The sequence below is a fragment of the Chlorocebus sabaeus genome, chromosome 19 (assembly GCF_047675955.1).
Source record: "Chlorocebus sabaeus isolate Y175 chromosome 19, mChlSab1.0.hap1, whole genome shotgun sequence".
Lineage (NCBI taxonomy): Eukaryota > Metazoa > Chordata > Mammalia > Primates > Cercopithecidae > Chlorocebus > Chlorocebus sabaeus.
Genome location: NC_132922.1, coordinates 8717107 through 8738829, shown reverse-complemented (window position 1 = coordinate 8738829; position 21723 = coordinate 8717107). Strand labels below are relative to the sequence as shown.

The 21723-nt window shown below is 51.1% G+C and overlaps 1 protein-coding gene and 1 long non-coding RNA gene across 13 annotated transcripts in view; one reads left to right on the top strand and one right to left on the bottom strand.

The window, feature by feature from the left end:
• LOC103223413 (uncharacterized) overlaps positions 1 to 21364 on the top strand; it is a 40157-nt gene extending 18793 nt beyond the window's left edge. For 3 of the 12 annotated variants that reach the window (XR_012089442.1, XR_012089438.1, XR_012089433.1), the window contains 5 exons: positions 10843 to 10939; positions 11033 to 11299; positions 11544 to 11702; positions 12363 to 16371; positions 16527 to 21364. This is a non-coding gene — a long non-coding RNA (uncharacterized lncRNA). The remainder of the gene's footprint in view (positions 1 to 10842; positions 10940 to 11032; positions 11300 to 11543; positions 11703 to 12362; positions 16372 to 16526) is intronic. The other 9 variants (XR_012089440.1, XR_012089436.1, XR_012089444.1 and 6 more) reach the window with 9 other exon arrangements.
• Positions 14028 to 18278, bottom strand: CYP2D6 (cytochrome P450 family 2 subfamily D member 6). The gene is made up of 9 exons (XM_007975958.3): positions 18099 to 18278; positions 17231 to 17402; positions 16524 to 16676; positions 16275 to 16435; positions 15667 to 15843; positions 15335 to 15476; positions 14947 to 15134; positions 14354 to 14495; positions 14028 to 14255 (listed from the first exon to the last, which is right to left on the bottom strand). The coding sequence occupies exons 1-9, from the start codon at positions 18276 to 18278 to the stop codon at positions 14077 to 14079; spliced, it is 1494 nt and encodes a 497-aa protein (XP_007974149.3). The 3' UTR covers positions 14028 to 14076.
• Positions 21365 to 21723: the final 359 nt, after the last annotated feature.

Sequence of the window (21723 nt, the reverse complement as noted above, 5' to 3'; positions counted from 1 at the left end):
TATAATAGCAATAAACAATTGAGAATTAAAATTTCTTAAAACCCAGTTATAATAGCATCCAAAATATAAAATACATAGAGAAAAAAATCTAACAAAAGCTACATGCCTCAGCCTCTCAAAGTGCTGGGATTACAGGTGTGAGCCATCGTGCCCAGCCCATCTATCTCATTTCTTAGGTCTAGTAATAATTATTTTATACACTGGGAGCTTAAGCATTAAGGTGCATATGTATTTAGAATTGCGATATTTTCCTGTTGGACTGACCTTTTATCCTTATGTAACGTTCCTTTTTGTCTTTTTTAACTGTTGTTGCTTTAAAATCTGTTTGTGTGATATAGGAATAGCTACTCAGCAAGGCGTGGTGGCTCACGCCTGTAATCCCACCACTTTGGGAGGCCGAGGCGGGCAGATCACGAGGTCAGGAGATCAAGACCATCCCGGCCAACATTATGAAACCCAGTCTCTACTAAAAATACAAAAATTAGCTGGGTGTGGTGGTGCACCTGTATACCAAACCACCTGTCTAGCCATCCTGAAAAAGGGTTATTGACTGCAGAATTTTTAGCCAATTCATTAGATAAAATGGTAAGTCCTTGTAAGGCTTTTGTTATACTCCCATCTGGGGCAGTATTGTTCGGGATTAAGGCACAACACTGAGTTTTAATCATAACACAAACTCCACCTTTTTCAGCTAATATCATGCCTAGGCTAAAAAATTAGCCATTCTGTTGGCCATCTGGCTGGTCAGCCCTAACTGCTCAGCTATTCCTTTGACAGCATCCTAGTGTAATTAATAAACTGCTGTTGGTTATAATAGATGTAATTTATCCAGTCTACATTTTTATTAATAGTTACCCATGGAAATATTGATTCAAATCCTGCAGCTATTTGGTCCTGGGCTTTGAATTTATCAGGTACTCCCCATGGGACTCCAGTTGCATCTAAATAAACTTGAGAGTCAAAAAAACCATAAGGGCCTTCTCTTATTTTACGGTGTTGTGGGTTTTTTTTGGTTGATGAAATGCCAGGGTGAAAGGGATAACCAATTGGACAAGAGCACAAGTACCACTCCAGTTACTTGGCAGAGTGTCCAGTAAGGGTCCACCACAGTACCACCGTACATCTGCTTGAGGATGAGTAAGGGCAGACTGATGGGTAAGCTCTTGGAAAGGCTTAAGCTCACTGCATCCTGTTAAGCTTCCAAGGAACGCCAAGTTTTCCCCTTGTCAGGAGAGACATGAGGTGACATTGATGTTGGGAGACAGAAGCAGGATGGCCCTCTGACTCTTCATTTTGAGGTGCTGGATTGGGTTTTTCCCTAGTTGTCTTTAAGGGAAAGAGGAGGACAGGCCCCTGCCTCCAACGAAGAGCATAGACCTGTTCTTCTTGAGAAACCGGACTTTTATCATTTACATATTGAATTAGAAGTTGGCGGCTGGGCGCGGTGGCTCATGCCTGTAATCCCAGCATTTTGGGAGGCTGAGGCAGGCAGATCACGAGGTCAGGAGATCGAGACCATCCTGGCTAACATGGTGAAACCCTGTCTCTACTAAAAAATACAAAAAATTAGCCGGGTGTGGTGGCGGTTGCTTGTAGTCCCAGCTACTTGGGAGGCTGAGGCAGGAGAATGGCATGAACCTGGAGGCAGAGCTTGCAGTGAGATGAGATTGTGCCACTGCACTCCAGCCTGGACAACACAGCAAGACTCTGTCAAAAAAAAAAAAAAATTGACACATCACAGTTTGAGGATAGGGTCCCTGAGTCCAAATAAAACAGCAGTGTTTTTAAATTTGTTGCTCTTTCTTTTTTCTTTTCTTTTCTTTTTTTTTTTTTGAGACTGAGTCTTGCTCTGTCACCCAGGCTGGAGTGCAGTGGCGCAATCTCAGCTCACTGCAAGCTCCGCCTCCTGGGTTCATGCCATTCTCCCGCCTCAGCCTCCCATGTAGCTGGGACTACAGGCACCCACCACCACGTCTGGCTAATTTTTTGTGTTTTTAGTAGAGACGGGGTTTCACCGTGTTAACCAGGATGGTTTCGATCTCCTGACCTCATGATCTGCCTGCCTTGGCCTCCCAAAGTGCTGGGATTGCAGGCCTGAGCCACTGCGCCCGGCCTGCTTTTTCTTATGTTTAGTTCTCTCATTATCTTTCCAATATTTTAACATGAGACCTAGGGGACTAACAGCAGGAATATCTTTATTGCTATCTTTATCCTTTTTACTCCCTGTCTTGCTTGGGATATTTCCCATGTTGGGTCCTAGTTAGGCTCAATCTCTTGTACTAGAGATTTATTGCCTATCCTTTTCTGGAGGCTTGCTGAGGCTTAATCCCTTGTATTAGAGATTTCTTGCGTCTTCTTTTCTGGAGGCTTTTTGAGACTCAATCCCTCATACTAGAGATTTATATCCTTTAGCCCCACCTGCTGGAGGCTCCTTGCATCCTTCTTTTGCTTCGTCCACTCTGGTCACTTCCCGGAGGGGAATTTAGATCTCTCTTAGCATTGGCATGTCAGTGTAAACCCCACAGCAGGATCCGTCCTAAGCTGTATGAGATGACCATGGAACCGCAGATAGGACCCACTCACTCCACACAGCAGTAGTACTTAGTACCATTCACACAAGCAGCACCGCAAGCAGTAATGCTTGTGATCATTCACACACACTTTCAACCTCCAGAATATCCTGACCACCAAGGAAATGCTTTGTCGCCCCAGTGATGTTTCTTACCTTGGTCTGTGCACAAAGTTACCTGGTCACTGTGGTGTTGCAAGCCTTTTTTCCCCCACTTTGCTGAGAGTCCAGGTTTATTTGTCACACTGGGGGTCCCGATCCCTCACCCTGAGGCCACTGCAACGAGGCAGTGGGACACGTCTCTTTATGAGAGGTGACCAGAGACCCCTTCCCCGGAGGAGAATGGAAATCCCAGATAAGCCCCAGATTTGTTGGAGATAAATGCTCGGTACTGCAAAGTGAAACCAGCACTCAGATGAAAGTTTTCTCAGCAAGGCAATTTACTTTTGCAGAAGGGTGCTGCTTGCGTCAATCTCGATTGCAAGAGTACACCAAACAAAGGAAAGCAGGGATTTTATTCCTAACGCAATGCCTACCTCTGTGTCACTCCTCCATGGACTGGGGTTGGACCGCACCATCTAATATGACCCGATTGGCTGTTTGTGAATACTTTCCCAAATAAGGAAGGGAAGGGAAATGTGAGTTACAGTGGTGGGACGTGTGGTTTCCAAGGGAGGAATGGGTGAAGAGCGGGTAGCCAGGGGAACAGATGTGAGTTATTGATTAGGACTGACAGGGATGTTGTTTACAGTTACAGTACGTAGGGGCAATGAGGCATAGAGAACAAGAAAGTTGAGTTTGAGAACAAAGAACAAAGAAGTTAACAGGCTAAACCTTTGAAGAGGAATTTTACTGTATGCTACATACTTGTTCTAGTCTGTTGTTGACACTCCAGTGCATTTTGTATCTCTCTAAGTGTGTCTCCCGTTTCCAGAAATTGTGATTTTTTTTCTTATAATATCTATTTCTCTGGAGAATTTTTCATCCATAGCCTATATTTTCTGTTTGTTTCTTTTCTCTCTTTTTTTTTTTTTTTTTTTTGAGACAGGGTCTCACTCTGTCGCCCAGAGTGCAGTGGTGCAATCTCAGCTCATTGCAACCTCTGGCTTCTGGGTTCAAGTAATCCTCCTGCCTCAGCCTCCCAAGTAGCTGGTATTATAGGCACGCACCACCATGCCTGGCTAATTTTTGTATTTTTAGTAGAGATGGGGCTTCACTATGTTGGCTAGGCTGGTCTCAAACTCCTGACCTCAAGTGATCAGCCCACCTCAGCCTTCCAAAGTGCTGGGTTTACAGGTATGAGCCACTGTGCCCGGCCAAGCCATAGCCTGTATTGTTTTTTAAATTTCTTTAAGTTTGTTTTCACTTTTCTCTGGTATCTCCTTGAGTAGTTTAATAATCAACCATCTGAATTGTTTATCTGGCCATTCAGAGATGTCTTCTTGATTTCATTCATTTCTGGGGAGCTAGTGTGGTCTTTTGGGGGTGTTATAGAACCTTGTTTTGTCATATTACAAGTTTTCTGATTTCTTCTCACTTGGGTAGACTATTTCAGGGGAGAAATCTGGAACTCAGGGGCTACTGTTCAGATTCTTTTGCCCCACAGAGTGACCCCTTGGTGTGATGGGTTCCCACTTCCCCTAGGGATGGAGCTTCCTGGGAGCCAGACTGCAGTGATTGCTATTGCTCTTCTGGGTCCAGCCACCCAGTGGGGCTACCAGGTTCCAGGCTAGTGCTAAGGAATGTCTGCAAAGAGTCCTGTGATGTGATCCGTCTTTAGGTCTCCCAGCCATGGATACCAGCACCTGCTCTGGTGGAGGTGGGAGGGGAGTAAAGTAGACTGTGAGTGTGAGAGTCCTTGCTTGTAGTTTTGTTTACTGTGCTGGCTTTCCCAAATGCTGGTTATGCTAGCAGTGAAGTTGTCACGTGGACAGACTCAGGAGCTCTGGTTAGCCAGGGTGTTGCAGACAGTGGAATTAGCTGTTGTTTTCGCTTTCCTTGGGGCAGGGTTATTCTGTTGTGAGTTGATGTAATGTCCTGACTTGGTTGACCTCCAGCCAGGAGGTGGTGCTTTCAAGAGAACACCAGCTGCAATACTAAGAGGGGGATATAAGCTTGCCCTAAGTTGGCCAGGATAAGTATTAGGATTTCTCAGGTGATGGACAGGGCCATAAAGCTCTCAAGAGTTTATGGCTTTTGTGATCAGGTACCAGGGCGGGTAGAGAAATACCGTCAGGTTGGGGCAGGGTTAGGTGAGTCTGAGCTCAGACTTTTTCCAGGAATCTTTCTGTTACTGATTTCTAATTTTTAATTCAACAGTGGTTGAAGGACATACCTGAAATAAATTTAAAATCTATTGAGATTTGTTCTGTGGTCCAGAATATGGCCTATCTTGGTGAATGTTTCGTGTGTATGTGAAACTGAGGCATCCATCCCTCAGTTTCAACCACCTGTAGATTTGTAATTATTGTTCCATTTACAGAAATTTGGAGGAAGGTAGAAGTTATTGTCTTGAACCATAAGATGTCTGTTTGAAGTCTTCGAGTTCCTCAGTGGTAGGCTCTATATCCTGTTTACCTTTGACTCTCTCAGCATAGTGCTTGGACCAAAATGGAAGCTCAGCGGACACTGGTTGAATGAATGAATAGATGACATTCAATTGTTAGGCAGTGTTCTTGTTTTTGATTTAGAAAATATGCTTATTGTATTATGCAGTGAGACTGAGTCTTGGCTGGGTGCAGTGGCGGCTTATGCCTGTAATCTCAATACTTTGGGAGGCCGAGGCAGGTAGATCACTTGAGGCCAGGAGTTTGAAACCAGCCTGGCCAACGTGACAAGACCCTGTCTCTACTAAAAATACAAAAAAACTAGCTGGACATGGTGATGCACACCTGTAATCCCAGCTACTTGGTAACCTGAGGCATGAGAATCTCTTGAACCCGAGAGGCAGAGGTTGCAGTGAGCCACGATCATGCCGCTGTACTCCAGCCTGGGCTACAGATCAAGACTCAGTCTTAAAGGAAGAAAAAAGACTGAGTCTTACACACCTTTGTGTCTTTGTGTCTCTATGGGACTTCACACAGAGCTTGGCATATTGTAGCTGCTCAACCAGTACTGTTTGTGCTGAATTGAAACAACGAGATACGTACAAAGGGGCTGTCTCTCACTACTGGGGATTTAAAGCCACCCTGAGGCATTTGACGGCTGTTCTGGCCAAGGTTGAAGAGGTTGTCCTGTCATAAAGTCCCCCTAAGACATGATGTCACACATAGACACCACTCTCCATGCAAAAGGGGGAGCCGGTGCACTGAACTCCCAGAGTTAGCTGGGCCCCAATGCTCCTCTCGGGTTTGGTCATAGAGCCCAAGAGGGGGTAGATAAGCTGCCTGACACTGATATGGTAAAAGGCTTATCTGCAAATTTCTAGCGTCATCAAGGTTGGCCTCTTTGGTAAGCAGGCCTAAAAGGATGCCCTCAATAAACCACCAAGCAGGTGAAAATTATCTTTTTACCCCAAGGCTACCTTTTCTGCATCCTTTTCTACTTGGCATGCCCCTTCTACTCCTCTTCTCCTCTCCTTTAGGACTCATTCTCTCTCCTTTCCTCCTCTAAACCTCCTCCCAGAAAAAGACCTGATAACTTCACTTACACCGGGTTATAGATGACCAGCAAAACTTACTATTGAATATATTGCTAGCAGAATTCTGAATAAGATACAGCAACTTTCAACTCTAATCAGGGCTTTAAGCACTAGGATGAACCACAGCCATGTAATCATTCATTTGGTTACTGAGCTCTTGCTGTTTCCCACGCATAAGGGCAGCTACTAGGGGTTTGACAGTGGACGGACCTAAAGTGGTCCCTCAGTCAGGGACAGTACAGTACCCTAAGAGCCCTGAGGAGGGCCACCCCACCTGAACTCAGGTAGTCAGGGAAGGCTTCCTGAAAGCCATGGAGAAACACATTCTAAGTAGACAACAGCACATGCAAAGGCCTAGAAGTGAGTGTCTGAGGTGGAAGTTCAGAGTCTTTGTCGTCAGCAGCAAGACATGGAGCAAAATGACATTGAGATTTAGGCAGAGAGAGACAGAGAGAGAGACAGGGACAGAGATAGAGACAGAGAGAGAGAGAGACAGACACTGAGATATAGAGACAGAGATAGAGACAGAGTTAGAGATAGATAGAGACAGAGAAACAGAGAGGGAGAGAGGCAGAGACAGAAATAGAGACAGAGATAGACAGAGACTGAGAGACAGAGAGAGAGAGAGAGAGAGAAAAGAGTGGGAGGCAGGAGGTAAACCAGAGCATGAGAGGTCAGCCAGCCAAGAGAAAAGGCGAGATCGTTAAAGAAAGGATCAGCTGGGGCCAGGTGCAGTGGCTCACACCTGTAATCCCAGCACTTTGGGAGGTCGAGGGGGGCGGATCACGAGGTCAGGAGATCGAGACCATCCTGGCTAACGTATTGAAACCCCATCTCTACTAGTAAGTAAAAAAAAAAATTAGCCAGGCCTCGTGGCAGGCCACCTGTAGTCCCAGCTACTCAGGAGGCTGAGGCAGGAGAATGGCATGAACCCGGGAGGCAGAGCTTGCAGTGAGCTAACGCCACTACACTCCAGCCTGGGTGACAGAGCAAGACTCTGTCTCAAAAAAAAAAAAAAAAAAGAAAAAGAAAGGGTCAGCTGGGTTTGGTGACTAGGAGTGTATTGGTGACCTCAGTGAGGGGGTTTCAGAGGCTTATAGGGACAGATACAGGTTGAAGTGGATTGTGGAGTGTGGGAGAGGTAGAAAGCAGTAAATACACCCCCTGCCAACACCACTTTCAGGAGACTGGTGTGAAGGGTAGGGGGTCAGTTAGGACAGTAGCTGGAGAAGGAATATGGATTCAAGGGAGAAGGGCTTTTTTCTTTTTAATGGAAGAGATCAGCAATGTGTTTAGATGCTGATGGAAGGAGCCAGAAAAAAGGAAAAGGAGAATATTGAGGTGAGACAAGAGATCCCCAAATGCCCAGGTGAGAAGACCAGATGAAATGGGGCACAGGAGCAAGGCTAGCTTCGGAGACAGGAGGGCAGCCTCCTCTTCTCCTCCCCTGGAAGAGGAAATGGCCCATGGGAAGCCGGTGAGTGAATGGGTTTGGTGGCAGAAAGTTGAGGAAATGCCCATCTGATGGTGCCTGTGTTCTCTGCTGAATGTGAGGAAGACAGGGTGGAGTTAGAGGTTAAAGAGAGAATCTAAGGGACAGGCACTGTGACTCACTCACACTTTAGGAGGGCAAGGCAGGAGGATTGGTGGAGCCCAGGAGTTCAAGACCAGCCTGGGCAACATAGTGAGACCCTGTCTCTACAAAAAAAAATTGAAAAGTAGCTGGGCGTGGTGGCGCATGCCTGTGGTCCCAGCTACTCAGGAAGCTGAAGTGAGAGGATCACTTGAGTGTGGGATGTTGAGGCTGCAGTGAGCAGTGATCACTCCACTGCACTCCAGCCCGAGTGACACAGCAAGACTCTGTCTTAAAAAAAAAAAAAAAAGTGGCTGGCCTCGGTGGCTCACGCCTGTAATCCCAGCACTTTGGGAGGCCAAAGCAGGTGGATCACCTAAGGTCAGGAGTTTGAGACCAGCCTGGCCAACATAGTGAAACCCCGTCTCTACTAAAAATACCTTAAACCCAGGAGTTGGATGTTGCAGTGAGCCGAGATCGCGCTAGTACACTTCAGCCTGGGCGACAGAGACTCCGCCTCAAAAAAAAAAAAAAAAAAAAAAAAAATTCCTCAATAGTCACCTGTAGTCAACCCTTCCTCCTACTCCCACACCCTGGCAATCAGTGAACAGTTTCCTGTTCCTGTAGTTTTGCCTTTGCAAGATTGTCATATAAATGGAAGATTGTTATATAAATGGAAATGTATGGTAGCCTTTTCAGTCTGGTTTATTTTACTTAGCACAAAGCATTTGAGATTCATCTAGTCATGTGTATCAGTAGTTTGTTCCTTTTATTGTTGAGTGGTGGTCCATTGTTTGGATGTGCCAGAACATTTGGGCTGTTTCTAGTTTGGGGCATAAAATCACTATTAATATTCATGTACAAGTTTTGTGTGAACATAGATTTTCCTTACACTTGAGTAAAGCACTAGCAGTGGAATTTTTGGGTCATATAGTAAGTGTAAGTTTAATTTTGTAAGAAACTCAAACTTTTTCAAAGTGGCTGTCTCATCAGCAATAACCAAGAGGTTCCAGTTGTTCTACATCCTCTCCAGCATTTGTTATTTTTGAAAGCCATTCTAAAAGGCATATTTCGATTTTTATTAGATCAGTATCGAAGATTTTTGTTATTAAACTATGTAAACAAGCCAGGCGTGAGAGTTCACGCCTATAATCTCTGCACTTTGAGAGGCCGAGGCAGGAGGATCACTTGAGCTCAGAAGTTCCAGACCAGCCTGGTCAGCATAGTGTGACTCTGTACAAAAGAAAAAAAAATTGGAAAAATACAGTGGCTCATGCCTGTAATCCTAGCTACTTGAGAGGTCAACGTGGGAGGATCGCTTTAGTCCAGGAGTTTGAGACCAGCCTGGACAACATTGGGAGACACTGTCTATTAAAAAAAAATAGCTGGGTGTGGTGGTGCCCTGTGATCCCAGCTACTAAGGAAGCTAAGGTGGGAGAGTCACTTACTTGAGCACAGGATGTGGAGGCTGCAGTGAAACATGATCATGCCACTACACTCCAGCCTGGGTGACAGAGCAAGACTCCATCTCAAAAAAACTCCAATCTGTGCAACAGAGCAAGACTTTCTCAAAACAAAAAATGTAGACAGTAGTCCCAGTTAAGTCATAATTTTGGTTTTTCTTCTTCTCTTTAGTTTTCTGTGCATCTATTATATAATTAATTCATTCAGATTTTCTGCCAAAAATAGAAATCTCTTTTGCAATACATTTGACAGATCAGGTCATTTGTCCATATGATCATTTTCATGGAGACATATCTCAGGAGCCCTCCATCTCCCTGATTCCATCTGGATGGGGCACCCTGGAGGTCTGCTGCCTATAGCTGTCCTCCTGAGCTCCCCATTCACCCTTATGCTCAGGGGCTCTCCCTGCCTGTTGTGCTGGGTCCCATGTTATCTTCTTTTCCGTTTCTCCTTTTAGTAAAGTACAACCTCCAGTTGCTTCCTGAGGGGTAGTCTTGAGACATGTATCTGAAAAGATCTCAATTCATACTTGCATAGCATTTGGCTAGGTATAGAATTCTAGATTGGAAATATTTTCTCTCAGATTTTGAAGGTCTTCATTATCTTATAGCTTCAAAGGTTGGTGTTGAGAAGTCTGATGAATGTTGAATTCCTAAAGCTCAGACTTTTTTGTTTGTATCTCTGGAAGTTTTTAGGTTCCGCTCTGTCCTCGGTGCTGTGAAATTTCTTGACAACAAAATCAGGGGCGAGTCCCCTTCATTCATTGTCCTGAACACTTGATGTTTCCTTCTCTACTGGAAACTCATGTTCTTCATTTCTGAGAACTTGTCTTGACAAAAAAGAAATGTATTTATTTGACATCTCTCCCTGCCTCCTAGTCTGTTGTCTCTGCTGCCTCTTTCAGAAACATCTAAACAATTTAGCTGTTGGAGCTCCTGACCTCTTCTCTGTTCTTTCTGGAAAATATTTTTTTCAAGTTTAGCTTGTATTCTTTGATTACATTTTACATTCCTATTATTATGTTATTTTTAAGGCAAGGTCTCTTTCTGTTGCCCAGGCTGGAGTGCAGTGGCAGGATCATAGTTCACTGCAGCCTTGTTCCCAGACTCAAGTGATCCTCCTGCCTCAACCTCCCAAGCAGCTGAAACTACAGGTGTGTGCCACCACACCCAGCTAGTATTTCAATTTTTTGTACAGACAGGGTCTTAGGTGGCCCAGACTGATATTGAACTCCTAGGCTCAAACAGTCCTCCTGCCTTAGCCTACCAAAATGCTGGGATTACAGGCGTGAGCTGCGGCACCTAGACTATATTTTTGTCAAGAATTAGTGGTGGTGGGTGTTTGAACATTTTTATTTTAGAACCTCCTATTCTTATTTCATGAATGGAAAGTTTTATCTTTCTAAAGATATCAATTATAGATTTTTTTAAAAAAGACAGTTTCACTCTTGTTGACCAGACTGGAGTGCAATGGCGTGATCTCACCTCACTGCAACCTCCAATTCCCAGGTTCAAGCAATTCTCCTGCCTTAGCCTCCCAAGTAGCTGGGATTACAGATGCCCGCCACCACGACCAGCTAATTTTTTGTACTTTTAGTAGAGACGGGGTTTTCACCATGTTGGCCGGGCTGGTCTTGAACGCCTGACCTCAGGGGATCCACACGCCTCCGCCTCGCAAAGTGCTGGGATTACAGGTATGAGCCACTGTGGCCGGTTCAATTATAGATTTTTTAGGTTTAGGTGTTGACAGATCTCACCTCAGCCTTTTCTCTCTCCTTGTCATGCAGCCCATAGGGGAGACTGTCAGGCCAGCGTGGGGACTAATGAATAAATGCTACACTGTGCCCACTCAGGTGGGTAAGGGCTGGCACTCCTCTACCCCTGGAGTGCGGTGGCTATGCTGCCCCCCTTGGCAGACACAGTAAGGGGGACTGCACCTGGAGAAGATGGGCCAGTCAGGGAAGGACTGCTCGCCACTCATAGCTGTGTGTCACCCCTCCCACCTCCCTCTGTGGAGACGCAAAGTCAAGAGTAGGAAGAAGCCAGCCTCTGAGGTAAGGCTTCCCCTGGAAGGCTCAGGGCTGGGGCTCTCTCTTATCAGAGCTCAGTTAGACCCAGACACATGGCAGGGAGTCCCGGGGGTAGTGGCGGGCCCCCTCCAGGAAACTCACAAGGTTACCACAGCTCAACTGAAAAGGAAGAACTTCACAGGACTGCGACACCCCAGTGTGAGAACGGGAGGATGAGGTGCTCTGAAGGCCTTTCTGCCCACAGTCTGCCCTCTTATTCCTCCTGCAGGTCATGATCCCCAGGGGACCTGGAGGACTGAATGATGCTGCCCCCGAGGAGGCTGCTGTCTTGTCTTAGGAGGGAGAGCAGGTGAAGTCCCCATGGGAGGAAGCACCTAGCCCCATTCCTGCTGAGCAAGAAGAGGTGGCAGGGACCCCAGACTGGGAGGTAAGGACAGCCCGGGGCTTCAACTGGAATGTCTCCAGCATGGGTCCGACTGAGCAGCCACAGAGCACTGCAGAGTGGGAGGCAGCGGGGCAGGGAGGCAGTACTGGAGGCTGGCTCAACCTCAAGACCAGCAGGCCAAGCTGCTGTCCCAGGGGAGTGAGGACATCTGTGCAGAGCTGAGAGGCAGCAGCCATGTGTGAACAGACTGGGCCTCATCCTGGCCCCACCGACTTCTTGCAGACAGAGCCTGTTTCCCTGTCTGTGTAACACAAAACCTGCCTGATCTCACTGCTGGGTTCCTCTTCCTCCTGCCAGGAAAATAAAAAGGTTCAAAAGGAAATTGCTGGGTATCCATCTGGTAAGACCACCGGCCCAGCGTGCTGCAGGGGGCTGCTTCCACCCTACTTCTCAGAGACTGCTAGGGTCACACACACCCCAGCCCTTTCCCGCCTTCCTGAGCTGTGGAGGGGAGGGAAGCAGCCCAGAGTCAGGTACCTGGACCTTCCTAGGAGCCTCCTTGGGTGGGCAGGAACTCCGGGCCACTCCCCTGAGCTGGCTGCATCCCTACCTTTCACCACAGCTGACCTGGCCCCTGGGCATCTCAGAGGGAGGTTTGCTCCCAGCAGGGGACTCAAAAGGCTGCCGGTTTCTACTTTGCAGAGGCCTCTGAGGACAGCAAAGAGCATAAGGCCCTGGGACTGGTTCCCCGTGCTCATGACAGAGCTCTGCCTGGACTGGCTCTCAGCCTCCAACACCCTCAAGACTCCGAACTGTGAAGAAAAAGTTTCCAATAATTCCAAGAGTTGCTGCTGCTATAGGCTTTGCTGCTGCTACAGGCCCTGCTGCTGCCTTTTGGGGCCTCCGTCTTCAGAGAAACCCAGTGTGGCTTCATCCACACTCCCTGTCCCCACAGCTGCAGGAACAGCACTTCCTGCCACCGAGCCATGTCACCACAATGGATTGTCTCTGGAAGGGACAAGGGGGCCCTGGCCGGCCTTCCAACTGACTCGGTGCCAGGGGATGGACCAACGTCCCTCTCGTGCTGACAGCCGGGCCACACCCTGGCAAGAGGGCATTTACAGAAATGCTGGCGGGAACCACTGCCAGGGATGCTGTAGGGTCCTCTGGCAAAAGAAGTCTCAGGTGGCTTCTCAGAGTGTCTGTGGTTCTCTATCCCAGGCTCTTCCCTAAGAGGGTCTGCCCAGGACTCAGGTAAGCAGATGCTCATTAGAAACTCTTGGGCACTGCCTGTGTGCCCAACCCAGCCCAGCCCATTATGTCGGTGAGGACAGACATAGAGGACAGCGGTCCCTGCCTTTGGTGGGCTCCAGGCCAGCAGGGGCTACAGCCCCAGAAGGCAGAGCAGGAAGACAGGACTCAGGGCAGCTGAAGCAACCTTCTCATTGGCAGAAGGGAAACAGAAGCCCAGGGTCACATGGGGTAATGGCAGAGCCAGGACTAGGGTCAGAGTCTCTGGCTCTCAGCTTGCCCATGCCACCACCACCTCCTCTGCCTGCCCCAGTGCTTCATAGGCCCAAGGTTGACTCCTGTCCCTAGGGCAGGCCTGTGGCCCACAGGGCTCATGCATGGCCCCTGGCCAAGCCTGTGGGCCCTGCCTGACCCCCTACCGGGAGGATGGCACCTAGGGTTGGAGCCCAGCAAGTGTTCTTCAGCTCCAGCCTGGCCCCGAGGGCAAACTCGCCACTGGTCAGGGGTCTGGACAGCGGCATGTCTGAGGACCCAGAGAGGTGGCCAGTCGTGTGGTGAGGTGATAGAGGCTGAGGGCGGTGGCTTAGTCCTGGGCTTCCATGGGGCCTTGGGGCCTTCCCAGGGAACGTTCTGGCACCTGCTGACTGAGCTCTGGGAGGTAGCCCTGGCATATAAGTCCCTGATGCCATGATTTGTCTTCCTTTTTGGAGTGTCATTTATGAAAGGAGATAACTGTTGTGATGGTGCTGGCGGGACCGCTGCCCCTGATGGGGGGTGGGCTGAGTTAGGCCTGAAATGTGGGCCTCCAGGCTGAGTCCTGCCCTCTCCACCACACTCAGGGCTGACACCTCTAGTCAGCCCATTCTGGCTCCTTCCCCCAGATGCCAGAACAATGTAGTTCTTGTCACCAATCTGGGCAGAGTTGGGTCAGTGGGGGACGTGGGATTATGGGCAAGGCTAGCTAACATCTGCTCAACCTCAACATACCCGTCTCAAACGCGGCCAGGTGGTGGGGTAAGCAGGAATGAGGCAGGGGTGGGACTGCCCTGGGGAGGACGTTCCCAACCAGGGCCTGGGCAGGGGACCCAAGTTGGAACTACCACATTGCTTTATTGTACATCAGGGCCCCTGGCTAGGGAGCAGGCTGGGGACTAGGTACCCCATTCTAGCGGGGCACAGCACAAAGCTCGTAGGGGGATGGGGTCACCAGGAAAGCAAAGACACCATGGTGGCTGGGCCGGGGCTGTCCGGCGGGCACCGAGAAGCTGAAGCGCTGCAGCAGGCAGGTGAAGAAGAGGAAGAGCTCCATGCGGGCCAGGGGCTCCCCGAGGCATGCACGGCGGCCTGTGGGGAGGGGAGGGGTGTCAGTGAGCCTGCCTCCCGGGCAGGACCCCTGCAAGATTCCACAGAAGGGGACAGGGAGCCGGGCTCCCCACAGGCACCTGCTGAGAAAGGCAGGAAGGCCTCTGGCTTCACAAAGTGGCCCTGAGCATCCAGGAAGTGTTCGGGGTGGAAGCGGAAGGGTTTCTCCCAGACGGCCTCATCCTTCAGCACCGTTGACAGGTTGGTGAAGAGCGTCGTCCCCTGGGCAGGAGATGCATGGTGAGAGTGGGGACGGGGCTCTAAGATGTTGGGACCCCTGCCACCAAACACACGGGGGACACACTACCTGGCACACAGCTGGACTCTCAACTAGTCCTGCACCTGAGAAGCTCCTGGGCACCCTCTCTGACCCCATGGCAGGGCGCAGTCACACCTCTCGGGGCACCCATGCTGCTCCCTCTCCCTACAGGCATTGGGTCGTCCAACATTCTGGCAGGTCCTGATCTGTCTACCCCACTAGACTGGGGTTCTGTATGGACAGGCCAGCCCTGCCTCTACTCTGGACCCCACAACCAAGCTGGGACAGTTGATGTGATGGCATTGAGGGACTGGGTGGCCAGGGTTCCTAGACTGGGCCCACCTGGTAGTGGCCATGCTGGGGCTACCACCAGGGGCTGGTGTTGAGCTGGGGTGAGGAGGGCTCCAGGCCTACCTTAGGGATGAGGAAGCCCTGTAGTTCGATGTCACGGGATGTCATATGGGTCACACCCAGGGGGACGATGTCCCCAAAGCGCTGCACCTCGTGAATCACGGCAGTGGTGTAGGGCATGCGAGCCTGGTCACCCATCTCAGGTCGCCGCACCTGCCCTATCACGTCGTCGATCTCCTGTTGGACACGGCCTGGACAGACATGCGTCCCCACAATGGGTCAGCACCTAGGGAGTGGCCCTGACACTCTACCTCCTGTGTTGGAGGAGGTCAGGCTTACAGGAGCCTGTTCAAGACTGTGCTGGGAGCCCCGGGTGTCTCAGCTAAGTTCACGGGCCCCCACTTGTACCCTTCCTCCCTCGCCCCCTGCACTCGGCACCTGCTGGACTCACGCTGCACATCCGGGTGCAGGATCATGAGCAGGAGGCCCCAGGCCAGCGTGGTCGAGGTGGTCACCATCCCAGCAGAGAACAGGTCAGCCACCACTATGCGCAGGTTCTCTTCATTGAAGCTACTCTCAGGGTTCCCCTTGGCCTGAGCAGGGCCAAGAGGGTGCTCAGGGGACATATTGGGGTAGCCCCCTAATGACCTCCCATTCTGTACCTGTCAGCCCAGAGGCTGCTTGCCAGGATGCCCTGGCCCCACCGTTTGCCCAGCCTCCCTTCATTCCTCCTGGGATGCTCAATCCACCACCCTTGGTCCCCACCATGGCAGCCGCTCTCACCTTCTCCATCTCTGCCAGGAAGGCCTCAGTCAGGTCTCGGGGTGGCTGGGCTGGATCCCAGGTCATCCTGTGCTCGGTCAGCAGCTCATCTAGCTGGGTCAGGAAAGCCTTTTGGGAGCGTAGGACCTTGCCAGCCAGCCCAGGGATGTGCAGGAGGAGGGGGATGGCATTCAGCACCTACACCAGACACAGAACGGGGTCTCAATCTCTCCTGTGCTCTGTGTTCACCTGGACCAGTCTCAGGCCCCAGCTGTCTCCAGGGAAGACCCAGGGCCTGCCTGTCTTTACCACTGACCTCTCCAAGTGCCAGCCTCCACCCTCTCTCCTTGCCCTGGGCTGCCAGAAGAGAAACCCAAAATCGAAATCTCTACCATGGACAGGGGGCACAGTCCTTGGCCTTTCTTGGTGCCCCCTGACCAGGGCACACCTCTCCCATGACCTTGTCTGAGACTTCCCCTCCTCCTCCAGGCCCTTCCTCTAGCAGTGGACTCTCTAGGAATGTCCTTTCCCAAACCCTCTGCAAATCCTGTTCCTCGGAGGCCCCACTGCAGCCCTGGCACTTCTCAGGAGCTCGCCCTGCAGAGACCCCGGGGTCCATCACTCTGCACCTCGCGCAGGAAGCCTGACTCCTCCTTCAGTGCCTCATGTGTTAAGTCAAACAGCCTGAGGAAGCGAGGGTCGTCGTACTCAAAGCGGCGCCCATAGGTGAGGGAGGCTATCACGTTGCTCACTGCTTTATCCAGGAGGCTGTTGGGGCGAAAGGGTCGTCCTGGGGGCGGGAGATGCGGGTCAGGGGTCACCTTCCCCGTCCCCCGCCTTCCCAGTTCCCGCCTTGTGCCCCTCTGCCCATCACCCACCAGCTTGGTCGGCGAAGGCGGCACAGAGGCAGGCGGCCTCCTCGGTCACCCATTGCTCCAGCGACTTCTTGCCCAGGCCCAAGTTGCGCAAGGTGGAAACGGAGAAGCGCCTCTGCTCGCGCCACGCGGGCCCATAGCGCGCCAGGAACACCCCTGGGGGCAGGACAGGCAGGTGCGAGTGGCCATGAAGTCCTTGGCCCCACCCTCTGCCACCCACTGCAACCCAGCGCTACCCAAGGTCTCCCGCAGTCCCTCGCCTGGTCCAGCTGGGCACAGGGCCCACCCTGCTTACCTGCCTTGCTTCCCTGGCTGGGGCAGGTTTTTGCCCCACCCCTTCTCTGCCCACCCTGACCGCCTTTCCACTCAGGGAAGATCCCGCATGCCCCGCCCCACCTACGCTGAACCCACGCACAGGCGCTGACGCCGTTCCCCTCTTCGACACCTGATTCCAGCTGGGAAAGGCGCCATCCTCACCCACCCGGCTCCTGGCGGGTCTGGGCAGTGGCCCCGCCCACTCGTCGCAAGCCCCGCCCTCATCCCTAGGCTCACACCTCCCCAGTGCAGGTGGTTTCCTGGCCCGCTGTCCCCACTGGCTGGCCTTTCTGTTTCACATCCACGACCCCGCGCCCTCTCCGCCCAGCTCGGACTTCGGTCACCGCCCACCCAGGGCCCACGGAAATGAGGTCTCTGTGCCCACTGCCACTTGCCTTGGGAGCGCGGCCCAAAACCCAGGACCTGGTTGATGGGCACAGGCGGGCGGTCGGCTGTGTCCTCGCCGTAGGTCACCAGCGCCTCGCGCACGGCCGCCAACCCATTGAGCACGACCACCGGCGTCCAGGCCAGCTGCAGGCTGAACACGTCCCCGAAGCGGCGCCGCAACTGCAGAGGGAGGGTCAGGGCCTCCATCAAGCCAGGGTCCCCCCCACCCAGACTGCAGGTCCTAGTCCTGTTTGAGCCTTGGGTGACCCCCGGGGATACCAGGAGTGAGCAGGTGGAAGGAGGAGACCTGGCCTCATAATCCTGAGGTGGGGGTGGGGTTCACACCTTCTATGATGGAGGAACTCAGTTTGGATGCATCACCCAGCTATGACCTTATAAGGGTCACCAAAATTGCCGATAGACCCCAGTTAGCATCCCATTTTACAGATGATGGTCCATGCCAGTGAGCAGTGAGGCCTGAGGACCCACAGTGCAAAAGGTTTGAACCGGGTCACTGCACACCCTTCATCCTTGATTTCCTGATTTAAACGGCACTCAGGACCCTGACTTGTCTTCCATTCCTAAGTCCTTTCCTTCTGGTGTCAGCAGAAGGGACTTTGTGCTCCATAACATATTGTGCCCAATGGGCTTGCACGCCCACTGCCAAGTCCAGCTCCACCTCCAGGCCCTTGCCCTACTCTTCCTTGGTTTTTGGAAAATCCAGTCCTTCGTGCCCTCCCCCTGGAAGTCCCCCAAACCTGCTTCCCCTTCTCAGCCTGGCTTCTGGTCCAGCCTGTGGTTTCACCCACTACCCGTGTTTGCTGCTGGTGGGGGATCCTCAGGACTTCTGCCACCCTCCAGGACCTCCTCCCTCACCTGGTCGAAGCAGTATGGTGTGTTCTTGAAGTCCACATGCAACAGGTTGCCCAGCCCCGGCAGTGGCAGGGGACCTGGCGGGTAGCGTGCAGCCCAGCGTTGGCGCCGGTGCATCAGGTCCACCAGGAGCAGGAAGATGGCCACTGTCACAGCCAGGGGCACCAGTGCATCTAGCTCCATAGCTGCCTCACTGCCCCCTGGGCTCCTCTGGACACACCTGGCTCCCCCACCGCACCAGGCACAGAGGACAAGGCAGGACACTCTCAGCACACCAAGTGCGTGATCATTCCCTTATAAAGGAAGCTGATCATGGCCTTTGCCCTCTGCTGTGAGCCAACCTGCTGTTTTGATTGTACTGCCAGTGGGTACAGGGTCAGGCCAGGGCGGGTAGGGGCTGCTCCAGAGGTCTTTGCCCCTGCTGCCCGCTCCAGGCCCTTACCCAGGGTAGGGCAGTGGAGGGGCCTGGTCGGAGAAGTCACTCCCTCTCCCCACTCCCAGCTTCTCAAGCCCGCACAGGCTTCTGGGATAACCAAGGTCTCAGTGCACCCTGCCATCCACCTCTCTGCTAGGCTCATACACTCTAATGTGGTCACAACCCCTCCTCCAGAACATGGCCTTCCCCTTTCCTTACCCCACCTACCCATTCCAGAGTGGCCTTTACCACCCTTATCTGTCACTGGCACTTACCTGGGGCCTTAGGGAGCTCATGATGATCAGAGACGCCATGGGCCTGGTCCCTTCACTTCACACTGCACTCTTGACATGCACAGACGCTATGCACACCCCTGACGGTGCACAGACCTCTTGTCCACTCCCAGACACTTGTCCACACTTGCAGGGACACGATCACACACCCACAAAATCACCCACACGAAAACAGTACTCACATGCACACAGACTCACACTGACACTCGGCACACGCATTGTCACACACACACATACAGACCCAGCACCAAGTACCGCGCTTCTCAGCCATGCCTGAGGTTTCCTGCGTGGGATTTCTCCTGTCCAGAGGCTGCTCCCAGTGAGCCTCAAAGCTGTCACCTGGATCCCAGCCCAGCCCGCATTCCTGGGCTCCGGCCTGGCCATGGCTTCTTGTTTGCAACAGGGCTGTTCCCAGAGCTTCCAGTTGGTAACCTGAAGGCCCTTGCCCCAGCCTGTGACAACATCCTTCAGGGCTGCCTGAGGGCCGTCGTCCTCCACTGCTTTCTGGCCTCCATGTTTCTGATTAGAAATCTGGTGGGAACGTTATGGAGGATCCTTTGTTCAGGATATGTTGACTTTAAAAAAAAAAAAAAAAAAAAAAAGACAGGGTCTTACTCTGTTGCCCAGGCTGGAGTGCAGTGGCAGGATCACGGCTCACTGCAGTTGTGACCTCAAGTAGACCTCCTGCCTCCCAAGTAGCTGGGAGTTTAGGCACCACTGAGCCCAAATAATTTTGTTTTGTTTTTGAGACGGAGTTTTGCTCTTGTCGCCCAGGCTGGAGTGCAATGACGCAATCTCAGCTCACTGCAACTTCCACCTCCAGGGTTCAAGTGATTCTCCTGCCTCAGCCTCCAGAGTAGCTGGGATTACAGGCACCCACCAACCATGCCTGGCTGATTTTTTTGTATTTTTAGTAGAGACAGGGTTTCACCATGTTGGCCAGGCTGGTCTCGAACTCCTGACCTCAGGTTATCCACCTGCCTTGGCCTCCCAAAGTGCTGGGATTACATGCATGTGCCATCATGTGTGGCTTGGGAATGAGGTTTTGAAGCTCCAGCTGCCGGGGCTTCCTCAGGTTTCTGTGGGGCCATGCAGACTGTCTTGTTTCAAGTCTGTCCCCTAACTGGGGAGAGGGGGGATATGAACAGAACAAGTTAAAATACCACACAGCTTGCCATTCTCAGCTTCAGCCACTTTTCTTCTTTTTGTTTTTTGGTAGAAAGGGGGTCTTGCTATGTTGCCCAGGCTGGTCTCCAACTCCTGGTCTCAAGAGAACCTTCCACCTCAGTCTCTAAAAGGGCTGGGATTCCAGGTCTGAGCTGCTGTGCCTGGCCCTCCATTTTTCTTGAATAAATGCTCATGGGTATTTATGAGCTTTTAGTTAATTTCCAGACTTCTGAAAAAGTTGAGACTGATGTTTTTGTCAGGTTTTTCATGTCGCATAGCAAATGGTGAATTTCCAATGTGTTATTTCTGCAGATGTCACAGCTCATCTGAGGGTATTTATGAGACGTAAGATGTCTTAAATGTCTGTCTTTATATGTGGCTAACAGTTTGGTTGGGTCTAGAATTCTTTTTTATTTTTTGAGATGGAGTCTTGCTCTGTTGCCCAGGCTGGAGTGCTGTGGCACAGTCCTGGTTCATTGCAACCTCCACCTCCCAGGTTCGATTCTCCTGCCCTCAGCCTCCCAAGTAGCTGGGACTACAGGCGCCCACCACACCTGGCTAATTTTTGTGTTTTTAGTAGAGACGGGGTTTTCACCATGTTGGCCAGGCTGGTCTTGAACCTCTGACCTCCAGTGATCTGCCTGCCTCAGCCTCCCAAAGTGCTGGGATTACAGATGTAAGCCACTATGCTTGGCCTAGAATTCTACATTGAACATTATTTTCCTGCTGAATTTTGTCTACTGTTTTGGGGTGTCATATATGAAAAGAGGTCACTGTTGTGATGGTGCTGGTGGGACTGCCGCCTCTGGTGCGTTGGCTTGAGTTGGGCCTGAAATGTGGGCCTCCAGGCTGAGGGAGCCTCTGTGCAGTAAAGGGTCGACTCATCAGCTTGGGGAAGGCAGCATCTCTGTATCTTGAAGAAAAAAGAACAAGACCTTGACCAGTTTTTGGAAGATGAGCTGTGTGCTTTGGTAGTATTCTGCCTGGTAACAGTGTCTTTGAATTCCTGAAGCCTTAGGCCATGCCAGTTTGCTGACAAGGTGAGTATGGTAGAGACCTTGGATCTGCCTGTATCAGTTTGACCTCTAGAGGGGGCAAGAGACTTCGTACCTAATGTCAGCCACTCAAGTACTCCATACGTACAAGACCAACCCCCCCAGAACTCCTCTGAACATGAGGGCTTGGTGGAGGTCCCTTATAGGCAGTGTCCTGTACACAGTGTCACACACTGTGGCTGGGAGAATTCAGCACTGTCTGTATGACTGCACTGGAAGACAACAGTGGGAATTCTGTGCTGTGTGTCTGCTGGACTCTGTCCTGGGCACCACTGACCTCTGCTGACTTTTATCTGTATCTTTTCAGTGTAATAAACCATGACAATGAGTATAACAGCATTTCTGAATTCCGTTGTTATAGCAAATCACTGAACTGAGAGGGGCAGATCTTGGGGACTCCTGACACAGCTGGCTTCAGAAGTGTGATTCACTAGAATTACCCTCTCTGAAACTTGGTGCAAGATTAACTTGGAAAAAGGAAGGTAAAGGAGGTGGCTGATGGAGCTTTATTCCTGCATAGTTACTGTGTCACTTATGGCATGACACAGTAGCTGCACTGTGATCAGTTATGAGAGGTAAAGTTAGTTACAGAATTTAGAAATGATGGAACCAACTCCCAAGGAGCTGGCACAGTGGATGTGTAAGGAAATGTAAAATAACAAGAAACAAGCTAAATATACAATCCCTTGGTTATTGTT